At 39.8% G+C, this 18,205-nt stretch overlaps 2 protein-coding genes across 2 annotated transcripts in view; one reads left to right on the forward strand and one right to left on the reverse strand.

Annotated features, from left to right (window-relative positions):
• The window catches only part of LOC145445031 (tripartite motif-containing 13-like), a 412,502-nt gene that overhangs the window by 280,942 nt on the left and 113,355 nt on the right, over positions 1–18,205 (forward strand). The window lies entirely within an intron of this gene.
• On the reverse strand, positions 1,550–13,766 carry LOC145445295 (uncharacterized). The gene is made up of 3 exons (XM_080323475.1): positions 12,545–13,766; positions 5,981–6,076; positions 1,550–2,287 (listed from the first exon to the last, which is right to left on the reverse strand). Exons 1-3 carry the CDS (start codon positions 12,815–12,817, stop codon positions 2,111–2,113), a joined length of 546 nt encoding a protein of 181 aa, XP_080179601.1. The 5' UTR covers positions 12,818–13,766; the 3' UTR covers positions 1,550–2,110.

Consider the following 18,205-nt stretch of genomic DNA (forward strand, 5'->3'; position numbering starts at 1 on the left):
GTGCAATATCTTGAAGCTTAAGTTAATTATGAACATCGAGGCTACTTCGTCCAAATTGTCAACTTAAACATCAAACATATGGAACAGCCGCCTACAATCATGACTTTGTCAGATCTCGAGCTGGAAAACCTAAGATCATCACCAATACAGCTCAGTTATCCTGGCCACAACCAGTCAGTGGAATGGCATGTGACAGTGGTGACTGAAGCATCTGCCCATGTTTCAGGATTCAAAAGTAGAGGTGGCCTCATCAGACAAAAACTGAAGTCTCGAAAGCGGATGAAATCTTTCAATACTAAATATGATTGCAATGTTTGCGAGGCCTGATAACCTGTGATACTACAAATTTTTTCTGCTTCCAACATAGAATTGATATTTGTGTTTTGAATTTGGATCTCCAATTTTTGTGCTTTCAATCAAGAGCTTTGTGATGCAGGTGATACAAACCCTACAACAGCATGTTGGTGGCATGTCGACATAACCAAGCCGTTATTTTCCGTTACTCGTATAACGGCAGATCGAAATATCTGCATTAAGTGTTTACCTTATCATATTCTCATACGGCCCTACTTAAAACGGGCAACAATTGTTCTTTCGCAATTTTATACTCATCATTCGGATATGCCACTAGCCATCTGCTTACACACCACGTTAGAGGGGATTGCAGCTAGAGTCAGTACCGAAACAGCACTTCGCCGCCGCCATTCTCACAAATGGTGATCTTGTGCTCCCCATAAGGCGATCAATAAAGCTTGTGGCGGGCGAAGTCCCCCAGACCCCCCTTAACGACCGGGCTTTTCACTAGAACAGGAAAACACGATTTGATGTGATGGATCCGCTTTGCATTTGCTGTCAAGTCGCGCCAAGTGCGAATATTTAGGCCCATAATTTACAACTAAAACTTTATTGTATGTTGTTAACTCGTGACCTCCTGTCTGCTATATAGTCGATAGATATTGGAGTCGCCCAAACTTAGCAGATGAGAAGAAAACTAAACGAAAAACTTTCGTGACACGCACCCAAAAATTGTCATTTATGCACGTGATTTATCATTTCCCCCATTGAGTGCCCCCGGTGGCATTTGTATTATGGGGCTGAGATTGAGAAGACTATTCTTCGCGACCATCCAACGCGGCTATGGACATGGACAATGGACAAATACACAATGTTTCGGCCAATGTAGCATGTCTTGGTGTGTTGCGCCGCGGTATTGGCTGGCACCGAAATGCCTATTTCTGTGTGAATCATGCAATGGTATAATATGTCATACACAGGAAATGACGTCATTATGTCTCATTTAAAAATAAAGACCTTCTCTCATGAGGCCTTTTCATCGCATTGTTGTCTGCCAAAGATAACTTTTCAGGAGCAAAATGAATGTAATCGTGAGTAATCGTGATTAGTTTTGCAAAGTAACCGTAATCGTAATCGACTACTCGCGGATTTTGCTGTAATCGTAATCGTAATCGTAATCGCGTGATTCATAAGTAATCGTAATCGCAATCGATTACATTCATGAAGTAATCACCCCATGTCTGAAATGTTCTTTCCAATTCTCTACTAGTTGATGACGATTACCCCTGACGAATGTCAGCCGAAAACATTCGGGTTCATTTCAATATGAATATACTATTCAATTGTATTTATACTTTTTCTAAACATATTATACGCGATTCGAGCTGATATGGGGCTGCATTAAAATCGGTACATGTTTAAAGTATTTATTCACACATATTTCAAAATGATCGACGTAAATCGCCTAGAAAGATATGCTATGTATAACAATTTTCGAATAATATCGAAGTAATGTCAGAAACATATTCATTTCCTTTAAAAATGTTCCTATCATTCCATTTAACTTCCACCATATGGCTGTATATTTTTGAACTTTTTTTACAGAGTATTCGAGGAAAGGACAAAGTATTGTGAAGCAATATCTGGCGAGATGACAAACTTTAAAAGAAACAGAACTTTAAATCAGGATTTGTTGATATAAGCTCGGGGCGCGATGCATTGAATATTTTACAGTTGAAACATTCCTCGAAGAGTAGCTTAAAGAATGTCAAATCCGCGAGCAATCGAAATGACACGGTTGGGATCGACCTGGAAATTAGTAACGTCCTCCAGTAAGAGAAGAAACTATAGTGTTTTTCCATGTGGTGAAAAACAGAACAAGAAAAATCACAGAGAGGACTATTTCAATCACGATGCTGGCGATGTTCAATGCGCGGGCTGCTTTCGCTTTTGCAAGTGCTTTATGTGGATCGCTGGTCCGCAAACTGTTGGCCTGAAACATATCGATGTGAAATAACACAATGAACGTATTATAAATTATGATATACAGTCATGAAATTCACGGTTGTAAATGAGTCGAGTCAGGATTTTATGATGTCTCGACTTGACTCGAGTTATTTTATCAAAATACGGAAATGACTCGACTCAACTCGAGCCAATTAGTGTATTGACTCGACTTGGACTCGATTCATTGCGCATGACTCGAACCAGGCCATATGACTCGAAACTCAGACGACCAAGACCGATATTTCAGTGTAATTTCGAAGAATAATAAAGTAACACATTATTGGAATTTCGTCTATTTGTACTGGTAATTGAAAATGCGAGCATCAACTGCTAAAAATGAGGAAAATTAGTATATTATAAATGTGAACCATTCGATACCACCAAACAGAGTTATAAAATGTGGATTTAACAAGACTTTAACTGGAAACTGGTCAGACAACACAATAATGACTTGGATTCGACTCGAGTCATAATATTATGACGCGGACTCGACCCCTCTGCTCGCTGACTTGGACTCGGACTTTACCCGGTGGTGAATTGAAGATGACTCGAGTCATAAAAGTGAGATTGACTTGTGACTTAGAGCCTTGTGACTTGGTTACAACCCTGATTAAAATGCAACAGTGGTGAGTAGAAATTAGGGTTACCATATTTTGTAAATCTGAAAAGAGGACACTTTTTCAGAATTATCAGACTTGCAAAATCGGAGGAGATTCTCAAAAAATGGTAGATTTTTCCCGCTTTTTGGTCGGTTGACTAAAAAAAATACACATTGTCAGGTGGTCGACAAAAAAACGTCAACTTTCCACTCATCTCCTGAAATACCCGCCGGAGCGTCACTTCGGTGCTGATTTACGGCATCTCAGTCGAATTTTGCTATAAATATAGTCAAAATTCTCAAAAAAGAGGACAAAATCTCAAAAAACAAAAACAAAAGGGTGTCCACCGAGGGCACTTTCAAAAAAAGGACAAATCCTCTTCAAAGAAGAGGTATGGTAACACTAGTAGAAATGGCGTGAACGTGAGGTTCTCGTATACGCGTTTTGTGTGTGAACCTCGGAAATTTGGAGGATCGCGTTCGCAAACGAAACTTGGTAGGTTCTGCACGGCGAATCTTTTTCATCTATTGCAATTTTTTACTTCGATGTAACAATTTTGGTTGAAATTCTTTTCATTGCAACTTCGAACCACACTCCGCAGTAAGCCGGCTGCATGAAAAAAACAGCACTAAACGAGCATGCATCTTGCCAATTTTAAAATCTTTGTTTTTTCAGACAGTTTTGCTAAATATATGCAGCTTACCGTTTGTGCCTATTGACTGCCTCTCTGCTTTGAGCTTTGCCCGCAATAGCAAGAACGAAATGCACTACATGTGCATAGTCAGCGGATTTTGCTTAATCAACCAATCACGAGAATGATGAATAAAATACATCGTTGACTACTGTAAACAGCCCTAGAAGACGTACGGGATGTATCTGGATTCGATATGTTTATTATATCATAAAATCCTAATCCGTCCGATTGTTGGCTAAATGCAATATATGAGCAACGATACCTTTTCACACTCATAAATGTCAATGTATCAATAGTCTGACTATGCCTTAAGAAGAAACATTATGCGGTCTAGCCGAGACCGCCAAGGCGTTATTTTCTATACCCATGCAAGTCATCGTCGAGAATGCTGACCGAGCGACGGAAGATTTTGACTTTATGGAATTTTCTCGTACATACATTTTGTGGCGTTTAGGAGGTCAGCATGTAGGCCTACTTCAAAATTGATTGAGGATTTAATAATATGACTTCACGTGCGTTCATAGGTTCGCGTTCGTGTTCACACAGTACCCTATTGAAAAGGTTCGCGTTCGCACCTTTCAGGGGTTCGAACCATTCCAGTGGCGAGCAGATGATGTTGTCATAGGATCCTGTATTCCCAGCCCATTACGATAGGGGTGGGCAACTTCTCAAATCGGCGGGGCTGATATGGGCCGGATTCCTGAATCGATACACTAATCGCGGATGTATCCAACAATGCGAGAAATATATAGTATTCAATGTAAACTTAAGGGTTAAAGCATGGAGTCGAAAATATGTATTAAGTGAAATTATTAATGTAGGCTAATATACTTTGGAAGCAGTTGAAGTCAATGTGAAATCTGTGGTAGACAAAAATTTTCAGCAAGTTCTTTGAAATCTGGCTGTAAGTCGGACTTAGAGTGCACGTGAACAATGCACATTGGTTACATTGCAATGTGGCTTTGTCTTGTTAAAATCCATGCTCGCAAACGTACGTAGACCCGAATAAAGCAAGTGGTTTCATGGCCAACTTTCTCAGGTTGATTCATTCAGTGCCGCAGCAACGCACAACACAAACAAAACAAAGAACTAAAAGTATCACCTCACTCAATATAATTTGATGTAGTAAGGCAATAGTGGGAAGTTGCGGCAGATGGTGGCCACGGGCCGCATCATCACACAGGACCAGAACCTGTCTGCGGGCAGTATGTTGCCCGCCCATACGTCAGAATATCAGATCAATGACCATCATGGCGCTGACAGTTGCGTTGCAACAATCTAGGGTTAAATCAACAATTTTAAAAATTTGTTTAAAACTTGTTTTAAATAGCGTTAAAAATGGTGGTTTTAATAATTTTTAAATTTATGCCGTAAATGTGTAAATACGGTCCAAAATCAAGTTCTTTGAGCCTACAGACAATGTCCAACCGATATAGCCGACGTGTGCGACATGTGATGGTTGGAACCCTCAAAACAGTCGGTTCGACGGCTATCGTACCTAGATATGTCGTCAAAGGAGCTATATTTACCCTATATTTTTACTTGTTACTGTCAATCCACTACGACGTCACAATCGAACATTCCTGACGTCGTGGCTTGAAAAAAAACAATAAAAAACATGTTTTGAACAAGGACCTTGTTGTAAACATGTTTGTTTTAAATTGATTTTTGTTTTAAATGCAACTCTACAACAATCGCATCGCACCAGCGAATCTCAGATGGGGACGTTAACATTGGCCTTTAAAACACCACATGCAAATTTGCGTTTTCGACAGGCGCAGGCACTATAATATTGATTAGACGCTCTTGGCAAATAAAATTGTGTAAAGTCACACTTGTGTAACACCCCTGATATACTGGTGTGAATATATTTCCGTTTTGGACCCAACTAAAATCTACCTCAGACTTACGCAGTAGTGTAAATCGAACAAAACATTTAAATCAAAATGATGCTTGCGCGTAGCGACGCAGGAAGGTTCTCATGTAAGTACGTTGGATTTCAAACCGCGGTATAATTTTGAGGTAGATTTGTTTGTGTGTTTACCCCTTTTGGGTGTGAAGACACATCCTTTTCGCTAAGAGTGTATACGCGTTAGAATTGTAAGCTTGCAATGTAAGGTATCTACCGGTTAACGTTAATACATACATCATGAAAGAAAAAAGTATTTTGTCATTTCGCATATTTCGTTGACTTCATAGTAATATGCCTAGTGTAGCGGAAAGCTACAGCGTACTCACCGACGTACCACTCGTACTACGCGTACCATCGGTTGACAACCATTGCGACAATCTGGATGTGTCTCTTTATGTCGATATATATGGTTACGTGTGGAGATGGGGTTCTTTTTCGGAATCAAAGCCGTATATTTGTGAATCCAACTATTACCTGACTGGCTAAGATAACAGCAACAAAACCCAGACAGCAGCAGCCGCACACCGCGTTAAGAATAGAGCACTTCATCTTATCCGGAACGTCGGCACCCTGCGAACGAAATGATGCAACTATTACTATTATAATAGTTCAAGCATATAAGAATTATTCAGCAATCTAAAGCAGGTAATGTTCAAAGTTTCGATACGATAGAGACACTGACACAAGCTTTCTGCCTGCGTACCATTTTAAAATCAGCAAATAACCACATGTTTTAAAAATAGTGACACGAAATGAAATGAACTATTTGGCTGCATTTGCTTGCAGATACGGCATACGGATCAGTAAAGTACTGAAGGTTCCCAGAGATGATGAATTTCAATTAATTTATAGATAACTAACCAACGTAGTAGCGATGGGGCGAAAGGTTCTATTTGAACGCGAGCGTGAACACGAACCTATGGCGTCATGTGACGTCGCAATGCTAATTCCAACACCACTTTTCGATACAGTAGTTCATAGAAACGATGCAGACCACATTATGAAAGTATTCGAGTAACGTACAAGTATATGGCGACTTTTTCACCATCAACAAATGCATCACATAAATCAATATCTTCCGTCGCTTTGCCAACAATTTCGATGAGGACTTGCAAAAAGAGAAAGAGAGAGAGCGAATCTTTATTCGTATACATTACATATCAACATTACACTACAAAAATGTAACAGTGAAATGGGACATGCAAGGTAGACGGGAGGCTCGATATGACAAAGTCTTCAGAGCCGAGCCACCCAGGACAGGAGCAATTTTCACAGTTGATATCTAATAAACAAAACAAAAAATTTAACTAACGAACGAAAAGAAAAATAAGACACAGTATCATGGACCAATTAGAAATACAATGCAAATACAATTTAGCCGTAGTTAGAGATAAGGGAATGAAAACATTGTCTTTTAAATGCACAAGAGTCTAAATTGCGGAGATTAGGTGGCAGCTTGCTCCAAACATTGACACCAATAAAACTGATCGAATTTTGTACTAGACTGGTAGAGTGGTGTTGCACAGACAGAGACAAGTTAAAAGAAAATCTGGTATGATGTTGGTGGGTATCTGAAGGTATCTTGAACAGACTATCAAAATATAGTGGCAGTTCACCCTGATGATAGCTATGCATAAATTTCATAACCTCAAATTTGAAAATGTATTCCACTTTCAATATTCCAACGCTTCGATACATGCTATTATTACATGCAAGGGAATAAAAAGATTACGTTTTAACAGCCGATGATCGACGGACAATGTCTTTTTAAGCCTGGTGCACACTGATCTCGCGACCCGATAAAACGAGAGAATCGCGCGTGTTTGCAACTATAGGTAATGTACTGTACACCAGTGTCTCAGGAGCTGTGCAATGTGTATCTATTTCGAGCCTTCGGAAAGAACGCGCAAGCGGTGTAGTCGTCGCTTGTGGGCACTGCCGAGTCATTATTCGACACCAGTGTGCAATGTGCATTGCGTCATCAGTAGGGTTGAAATTTCTGGAGTTTTGCATGAAGCGCTGGTGAGGGTCTTGTCTTTGTATAGCTCCATAATTTGTTTCACATCGTTTTTGTCCAACAGCTTCTTAATGTAATTTTTGAGCTCAAACGGATCTTTTCCGAAATCAAGGGCATTTAGATCGGCATCGGCAACTTTCCATTTTGAGTAATAAGTTTGAAATATTGTTATAGTGGAGGCATATTTCTGTAAACTGACTAGTCAACTTTGGATCGTTGACGGAATTTTAGACGCTCATTACAATAACTCCATCACCTTCCTGTGCATTGACTATCTCTTTCAATTGTGGAAGTCTCTCGTCATAATATTGAGCAGTATTCAACCAGTTACCACAAAAAGCTGATTTATGATCTAACCAGCAAAATACGAATTTATGTGACTTCATAACTTAATATTCCTCATAGGGATGCGGTTTTAGCGTTAAAATTGATTTCACGACTTACGGAAGCATAAAAAAATATGACTTCAATGACTTGAAATGGCCCTAGTCATGACCTACGACTCGCAACTCGCGATCCGCAACACGCGGAGTTGCTACATTATATTGAACCGTGTGAAATTCCAATACTTGCTACAGATAGCCTATTACCTCGAAATTGAGTTCTGTAGAAGTCAAAACCCAATCAAACGGATTTGGTTTTTATGATACAATAACCATATAAAATAATGATTAATCCCACACGCCTGCTAGATTTTTTACATTAGACAACGATGCATTCCTTATACTATCGATTTGTTGATGTCGATCATATCGATATTTCGGGCCAAAATCACAGCAGAGTCACTAATTATTCACGAACGGTAAACCCAGTATTTTGAGAAAACTTTTCTAACAAGACCAATAAAGACAAAAGATGCTATATTGAAGAGAAAATTGTAATAAATAAAAAAACGGTTCATAGTGCATATCAATGAATCTGTTATGTCAATGAAAACTATTTTTTACTGCAAGAAAGTCAATATAATGCACAGAATATGAAGGATGAGTTTTGATGCATGATAATCGTGCATACTTGTATATTGTGGCAGTTTGGACTTACCGGTACCGACGAAAATATATTTTAGAAATCATCTAAGATTTATCAAATCATTGATGCAGCCGTTTTGCGGCGTGTATCGCTAGATCAAATTCTGTGTACATGGGAAAGTCACGAGCACGATTGTGACCAGGGTTGTAATGACTCGAGTCATGACTCGACTCGAGTCCGACTCGAGTCACGATTTTCTGATGACTCGACTTGACTCGAGTCATTTTTTCAAAATACGGAAATGACTCGACTCGACTCGAGTTAATCTGTGTATTGACTCGACTTGGACTCGAGCCATTGCGCATAACTCGATCCAAGTCATTGACTCGAGACTCAGACGGCCAAAATCGACATTTCATTGTAATTCCGAAGCCAACACACTATTGGAATTTCGTCTGTGGGTACTGGTACTTGAATATGCGACCAGAAACTGCTAAAAGTGAGGAAAATTGGTATATTATAAATGCGAAACATTCGATATCACCAAACAGAGTTATAAAAAGTTGGTTTACCAATACTCTAACTGGAAACTGAGCAGTCTATACAATGACTTGGACTCGGACTCGAGTCATAATTCCATGACTCGGACTCGACCCTCTGCTCGCTGACTTGGACTCGGACTTGACTCGGTGGTGAATTGAAATGACTCGACTTGACTCGAGTCAAAACTATAAAAGTGAGATTGACTTGTGACTCGGAGCCTTGTGACTTGGTTACAACCTTGATTGTGACATTCACAACGACATTCGAGGAGTCGCTATTGATAGAGCTCAGCCAGTCTGTACTATGCATTGTTACTTACCGTATAGCCTACATCAAGGATGGGCAGACTTGCTTCATGGGCGAGCTGACAATCGAAAATCCTGATTTTGAAAGAGCCACAACACAACATTTAAAAATACGAATTTATTACGTCACAAAAATATAGGCTATCGAATGAAGTTTATCATTGTGTGGTAAATGGTAATACGGTGCGTCTCCGCCTGGGCTCCAAGCTGATTGAAGTCATAAAGTATCGAAGTTATGTTACAGGCGACAAGTGTGCGAATTGAGAAACAAAGCTGAAAAAATTATATCACTTAACAGAAGTTATTGTCCCAGTTTGTCGGAGGCTTGGTACTATAATTGAACTGCGGGTGACTGCCAGTAACACTATCGATGCCTGGCTATCCTCACGCGTGCCACAGGATCTCGGTGGAAATGCGTTTGGCTTCCGTGGTTGGTCGCAACGAAAATGCGGAAGTGTGCAGAGTTTATCAAACAAATCATATGAAATAGTATCGAAGCACAGTCTGACATTTCTGTTACGTTGTACATCATAACGACCTCCCTTTACTCTCGTCTGAATACGCGCTATTTCTCGTAATCACGAAGGAACGATACTCTGGCCGGAGGATTACGGCGACTTTTTGCAGGGCTTGGTAATCTATATGTGGGACACGCTTTACTTAAAAAAAAGTGTACTTTGAGAAATATTAAAATGGAAAAGCTTATTTTGAAAGAAAGAAAGTCTCGCGGTGAGGATGATTGCAGAAAAGAAGATATAAGTTTGAAAGTAAAAATACACTGGACAAGAAAGCTAGAGCACAAATATATTGCAACAGTTATCTAAATATGGCATCATTTGGCGTGGTGATGAATCGTAACATGTACCAGATTGCTTTTTCTACCATGCAAAATTGTCAAATGAAGCCATGGTGCCAAGGACATCGGAAATGCATGTTTAATAAAGAATGGACTCTTATTTGACACACGACCAACCTACTTCAAAACCATCACTATGTGCTGGTGTTTCGCGAACAATTTCTTATTTTTGCAATCGTTATAGAGCCGCAGTTTGCCCACCTCTTGGTATATAGTCTAAAACGGAGTCGCCAACTCAAAATGGGTGGCGGGCCACTTTTCAGAATTCGTCGAGGCCGCGGGCCGCATGACTTCAATATCGAGATAAAAATAGCCAACGCTGTATAACAACCACGGTTTGATAACTATACGTCAGTACAACGCTAACATGGCCGACGGCAAATCGTATTGCAGTCGCGCGAAGCGCGAAAACATTTTCATATTCTTGAGCGAATTTCGTCATTAGTATTAGTATCGTATCACATATTACTATCAAATATTGCTCCTTTCTCAGCCCATGTGATCATATTCATTGGTGGAATTGAAAATGGGGCGTTTTCAAAAATTTAGGGAAGGTATTAAAATGCTGTGCTGCATCTTTGGGTTGGCCAATTGTTATTAGACCCCATTGTTGCACGCTGTTGTTTGTCGAGATCTCATCAGGATTGTCGATATAGTGGGAAGATATTGGATTCGCCCAAACGTAGTACTACCAGAAACAAATTTCCATTGTGGTGAGGAGAACACGATTACAAATTGGTATTTATTTATGGGGCGCATCATTTTCCTCTGCAGTTCGCATCTGTACTGGGGGGCTCAGATTACAAAGTACGCTACTATACAAATATCGAAAGTCAACTCACATTGAATTGCCCGTAGTGCGATGAGAATTTCAATAATACTTCAAACTTCTCAATAATTAGGGAATCGATTCGTAAATTCAATTTGAATATTGACGGCCGCCAACACATCCTATTCAAAATAAGTGTCGACGGTCGCATAATTTTCCTTCTACTACCGCAGATTCGCCACCACTGGACTAAAGAATCGATATGCTGGTTATCTATAGACACGGTACTTGCTGTAAAACTATCTCCTCGTAAAGCTTGGTCTTTTGGGGATCCGTAGTCGTTTTCTAAGCGCCTTGGTCTGGGCAGTGGTCGGGGATTGCACGTCAAGGCAATATGCCAATTCATATCAGCAAATTTATCCCCCACGGAATGATATTACCATCGCCCAAGCCGTATCAGCTAGTGAGGAATAGTGACCTTGGGCACAGGAATAACAACAGCAATATGTTTAAACTGAAATCAATTACACCATTCCAAAATGCTTCACTGAGCGTTCTTCAGAAATTTGAAATCAGGTCGCGGGCCGCGTGTTGGTGACCCCTGGTCTAAAACAAATTTATTTGACCTGCGTGCAGCGTAGCAACGAAAAGCTACGGAAGCACGAGCAGACACGTGTTTAAGTTTGCGATTTTCTTATTGAGATCGTTTGTGATCGCATGCGACTCAAGAACAAAACTATGAAAAATTAACTGATTCATCACTGTATACGTCACATTCAATTTGAACATGCATTGTCGTTCAGAATTCGCTTTTAATGCCGCGTAAGTTCGTCTGCCTTCATACAGCACGAAATAAACAATGACCTCACTGCATATGCAGTATCGCACGAGAAGCCCAGATGAATTAAGCAAGTAAAAGCCGAGCTTACGACAATCGGCTCCAACAGACTCTGACGAGGACGTGTGCAAGAGAGAGTGAAAGACGCGGATGAGAGTGTGACTGAAAGTCGTCCGCAAAAATCGTACCCCAAGCAAAAAAAACAAGCAAAGGACAAATTCATGATCGGGCGCAAATGATCTTAACCGCGATAAGCGGCAAAAATTGTTCAATAATAATAACAATAAACGAATACGTCCATGACAAAAGAACATTCTCTAAAGAGAAATATCATTTCATTAAAATTATTACTTTAATATACATTTATTTCTCTTTAAACCTACGAAGGGCCGTCGCTGATGCGTGTACGAGTCGAATGCGATTAGCGAGCCGTGGGTTGTCGACCCCTGGACTAGATGCACGCACAATCCATTTCGGTAGAAAAATATTCGTTGGGATTAGACTGCCACAGCGCATGTACAAACACTGTAAATTTATATAACGATTGTCCAAATTCATGTTGCCTAGAAGCATTGGACATCATATCGACATGATGTACAGTATTGTAATAGTTGCATAAGTAAAAAGTCATATGGATGATATATAAGCTTGCCTCAGGTGAGACTTAGAATATAATTGAGAATATAATTTTGAATGAATTAGGCTTAACAAATCAACGCACATCGATGCCGTTATACTCACTGTGATATTATCTTGCACGTTCAAACGAGCCACTGGCTGACTCCGCACAAAGACAGACTGACATTCGATGCCGTTGTTGACATGAGGGGACGCTGTATATGCTGGCTGAATGCCGGGCTGTTGTAGGGTGACAGTGGGCGTACGCTGATGTGGATAGTCTGTATGATTTGAAGCTGCTCCAGGTAATGACTGTTGGACCACCAACGTTCTTGCAGCTTCATTCCTGCATGGAGATGGCGCGTTGGCTACGACGGATTTGTTCGATTCAGACATGCTCTGCGTTGCGTTCCAAGTGATTCAACTTAGGATGCTCTGTTTACAAGATATTTGGAATAATAAAACTAACAAAGATCTTCTCCACATGCAATATCAATTATTTTCACTTTACGGGATGTATATTATATGTCAATAACTGTTCACAGAATATTATCGCATGATATATTCATGTCACTAGGCAACATTATACCTGACTCAATCAGCTAGTGAAATCGACTGTGTATAGTCAAATACCACATATATAGGCCTATTATATAGCCTGCACAATGCACATCTGCCAAATGATGAATGTTCGAAATCGTAACAAAAATGATATTGAAAGCGCACACTATTTTTGGATGGCACTAGTCAGGGGCAATCGTCAGCAACTATGAGAGAATTAGAAAGAATCGTGTTACCAAATATGACGTCACCAACATGAAATTTCGAATCTTCGAGCCGAAGATATCTCTGAAGGTCAATGTACTACTTATATGGAACACGAACTCCTTCTGTTGACTCAGACTAGGTTGGCGTATTTTGATAAAAGTCGACTTACACAAATAAACGTATCGAAAGACAGAAAAACACCACGAATAACACAAACAACACGTACTGTCTACCTAGAAAGGGGAGCTGGTTTGGATAAGCCCGAGAGGGTAAAGACGGCACGCGATAACCTTTTCTGCGACCCACGACGGCTTCAAGAAACGCTAAAATAATCAACAAAGTCACAATGGCTCAGTGACGTCAAGTTATTGCCAAAAAGTTTTCATCCACCCTCCCCAAATGCCTCGACGCTACGCCTTAACTTAACACCATTTTACTCAACTCCAAACATGGGTATATCATGATATCACCAATGTATATTATGAGTTTTCCGATTAACATCCACCTAATAAAATGACTACATAAATCGATATATCTTTTGGTATGGTTTTATGGCCACTAATAGCCATTTCTGATGTTAGCACTAGAAAATCATAGACCGGGCTGCTAGAAACGTTTGTCGTCTACTCTAAAGATGGTTGTTCGTGTCTACTGTTATGTACCACGTTATAGCAAGTATTGCGTCGCATTTCTAAAATATGACTCGGAAGGAAATGCGTGTTTGTTAATGATTTATGTAAGACTTACTAGTCCGATTCTCTTCGTCTTGAACGAAAACTACTGCCGCACTGTACCCGAAAATATAATTTATTATATGTCCAGATCACTATAACAACTTCAAACGAACGGATCGAACAATCCGATCGCCGCAGTTCAATGACTATAGCGAACGGTGTATGCTTTATCTTGATCAGAGGTGGTCAAAGTAGTCACCGTCGCTACTCAAGTAGATGTAGAAGTAACGCCGGAATTTCTACTCAAGTAGAAGTAGGAGTGGCGGTTCACAAGTAAGTAAGTAGGTATTCTACGCTTATTTTTGCCTACAAAACTGAAAACTGTCAAGTAGAAGTAGTCTAAAGTCATAACTACTTAAAAAGTAGTTTGAGTTGGCAAAATCTACTTTAAGTACTTCGAAAAGTAGAAGTACTTCGTTACTGACCACCTCTGATCTTGATATATGTTGGTAATTATTTTTGTGATACCAGTGATGAGTATCGGATGGGTTCGGATATGATTCGGACCAGACTTTGCACAATTTTGAGACATCCGGATAGGATTCGGATTCTATTGCAGATTCTGTTTCGGATATTTTCGGATAGTTGCTTGGGGTAGTTTTGGATAGTTTTGACCAGACGTGACTTTAGAAAAAAGTAAAAAAATCGCCAGCTCGACTAGCAAAACAGACAGTGTACCACCTGTGACAGGATTGGTAGCACTCTAAAGTTGGTCTCTCAAAGGTCCAAGCAAATATAATATTAGTCAACTCTAGGGTTAGCCTTTGTAAATGCTGCGCCCTAAATGTATCTTAGCTCCGCTGTACAACTGAGACTCTTCGGCAAAGTTATTCTACTCAGAATTTCGGATTCTATACGAGATTTTTAGGTTCTGTATGGATATTTAGATAAGATTGTTTGTAGACTCGAACTGTCGGATGGATTCGGATTCTCAGAAAACAATAGCTGCTCATCCCTAACACATCAAGTATAAAATCAATAGGAAATCTTGAAACATGGTTCAAGAAATGAAGCATATATTGGAAACGCAGTAATGGGTAACACAGCGATTAAAGTCATTGTTGTATCTCGAAACGGTATGCAGGAAATGACAACCAGACAAGACATGTTATGTGATATATTATGTGTGTGGTGACATGCGTTTATATATACATTTCTATGATACAACGTAAATTCATTCTTATATTCGTTCAACATTTTACTTTGGTGTGATTGGCTCAATAAAATTTCCAATTGGTGGGAGACTGAAACAAAGAAAGTTGTTCGCGTGATCTTGATATACAAGTGATACGAGACAGACTCTGGGGTACGTCAGCCAACAAGCCGTTGTTTGAATACCCCTAATACACAATCAGATCAGCAACCGGAATAATATGCAAATTCGGTTAAAAAATAATGCTAACAAATTACTGCTGATTGATTTTCTTTAGTATATGGTTAGTATATTTAATCAATAATCAATAATAGTCAGATTCTATTTTCATCGGCCCAATACGGTTACAGAATGTACAATACGATATACAAGATACGTAGCAGGGAACAGACATTGGGATGCGGTCTCTTATCATCTGGCAAACACCTCGGCCTAGTGCCCGATATTAAACTTTATCTGTTGGTCCTTTTAGTCTCTCTTTATTTCTCTTTCTTTATATCATTCATTCTTCTATCTATAAATCGCCTGACTTCCTCATAATTATATTCAGGCAGGCCCACTCCTGAAAGAAGATTTGGCATATCATTAGAAAATACCAAACCGTCTCCTGATATTAAATATTTATTATAATATACATGGTACAATGGGTGTAAAGGATGTTTTTCTTGTATTCTAGAAGTCCGCAATTCTACAGAGTGTTTCAAGTCCAGGTCGTTTGCCTCGAGCTGTGTTGTGATTCTATCACCCGAACCTTGAAACAAGATAAAATGTTTTCCCGGACAATTTACTATCTGTTATTATTATCGATTCAAATCAAGCAGAGCGAAAATGTCGTCTCATAAACTCATTGATTCAGATTTGAAGATTGCCACATTGCAATCCCACTCTATCTTGTTAGTCTCGCCGATTTGATGATCATCTATTCCCTGCCATTATATCATAAGCTATTCGTGTTAGCGAATTATGTACTTAATTAAAAGATGGTGAAGGACAATAGTCTCTACTTATTGACGTCACGGTGTTCACTCTTATGATATTGCTGGTTAACGAATATTACATAACTAACCTATTAGATTTTGTAGCTGTCCGATGATTTTTTCTGTCATAATGTATGTTGTCATTTCCTCAACGCGGTAATATGGCAAGTTCACAAAACTAATCCCCGTCGGGGAATCGAACTCCAGTCTCCTGCGTGACAGGAGGGAATACTCACCACCAATGTTTCCGCTAATTTATCATGAGTGTGCGCAAACTCACTAACTCCCTGTGCGGTCTTTCGGATGACTATAAGCAACATCCAGGACCAAAACAGCCCTTTGTCACAATTCCCCAAAACGCGTACAAACTGACTTATCGATTTATTATGCCTAACTTACTGTGCAAGTGTGAGCCGACGGAAACGGCGTAAAGTATGTGAACTTATCCGTTAAATTTTTCTGCTTACTACGTAATTTGCTCTAATAGCGCGAAGCCCGAAACCTTATTCAGTCATGAGATGAATTTTGTCTCTAATATTGGTACTTTTACCTGCATATTCTACAGTAATGTATTTTCTTCTCAGCCAACGTGATCTGATTTGTTTGTAGGGCTGATGAAGGTGATTTCGGGCATGTAATAGTTGAAGTTTCAAATGGACAATGTACCTGGATATCTCAGGAACCGGAATATATGTTCAATGCACGCGGATAATACCATTCATTTGTTTCTCACGGATTAGCTTCGAGCCGGCCAATTGTTCTTTTTATATATCTTTATTAAACCAGGTTATTATTCCGCGAACTCTAGAAAAGATTGTCGCTACTTATGTGATATTGAAGGCGCATTATTTACATTTTGGGCTGCGATTGTACCTCGGGGTCATACCACAGGGAAAAGATTTTGGTTTGTCTCCTCTCCAATTGGTTGGGCGTGCGGCAGTTACAACATCAGTCGTGCACAGCGTGATCATGCCAGCATCGCAACGATCCAAGTCAAATTGCCACATTTACACATCTGTGGTAAGAATTTAAATTGAGTGTTTTAGCCCGTCAACGTAATGAACATTACAAGAGCCAGAATAGATAGGCAATAGGTTGCTCAGTGCTTATTCTAGTAGGCTACTTCGCAACTGGCTTATGCAACAACTGGCGCAGCATAATCTACAAGCGCCGTCCCGAACTGCTGTATCACTTGAAATGGGACACATATACGCCCATGTAAATCCAATCTCGACCGCAACACAGTTTATTATTTCATGTAACTTGTATATATAGTTTGAAAGTTACTATAAACCTATGTCCCAGAGCACGGAAATTCGATCCTTGGTAACATATTTTGTCCGTGGTGCACAAGGCCGGAAACGGCGACACGCACCACTTAAAACTCCTCATTAATAATCATCTGCAACACATCGGCAAGCCGTATCGTGATGACACTTCTTGGCGAATTCGACATGTAAATGAGCCCAACGACGTTGCTAAGCTGTGTAACTACGCATGCGCATCGCATAACTGGCTGAAACACCTATCACCAGTCGTCCACAGACTCAAATTGAAAAATACCACAAAATGAATTATTATGCGTTCATATTATTTCCAAGTGAAGTTGGACTATTTTAGTGCGCCGCACAGACTATCTGTGCACAGAGACCGTGTCCGCAGTGCGCATACGCGCACATGCATAGGTTAGAGCGGACATTTGCTGCAAGTCGTTTCAATGCACCAAGTACATCGAGTCTAGCCATTTTTCATACTTCATATTTCCATTATAATAATAATACTGTGAATAAAGAATATAATAATAATATTTAAGAAAACGACTCGGTCAGGTCGAGGCGCAAATATCCATTTTACTATATTCATTCCCTCTGCTTATATTATGTTTGTACGAATTTATATATGTTTTGTTTTTTATTTATACATATAATTACATCTTACATCGCGCCTTCTCTATACTGCGCCCTCGCGGGCGCAGCTCAGTTTTTGTCGCTATGCTGCCTTCGGCAGCTTATCACTGAAAATGACTCGGTCAGGTCGAGACGCAGAAGAATTGCGACTCGAATCATTAGAACCCTGCTGATAAGCTATGTTATTCTTCCTTTCGATTCGAAATCGTAGGTTGAACCCAACCTCCATTACCTTCAAATTCACA

Source organism: Botryllus schlosseri, chromosome 8 (assembly GCF_051294905.1).
Source record: "Botryllus schlosseri isolate E-star chromosome 8, Bs_hap1, whole genome shotgun sequence".
NCBI lineage: Eukaryota > Metazoa > Chordata > Ascidiacea > Stolidobranchia > Styelidae > Botryllus > Botryllus schlosseri.

What these genes read in the sequence shown, in the direction of transcription:
- LOC145445295 (XM_080323475.1), bottom strand. Translation starts at nt 12,817, where the DNA reads ATGTCTGAATCGAACAAATCCGTCGTAGCCAACGCGCCATCTCCATGC. An exon ending in ACGTGCAAGATAATATCACA is followed by an intron (nt 6,077 to 12,544) that starts GTGAGTATAACG and finishes TTTCGTTCGCAG; the next exon opens with GGTGCCGACGTTCCGGATAA. An exon ending in CTGTTATCTTAGCCAGTCAG is followed by an intron (nt 2,288 to 5,980) that starts GTAATAGTTGGA and finishes GATATGTTTCAG; the next exon opens with GCCAACAGTTTGCGGACCAG.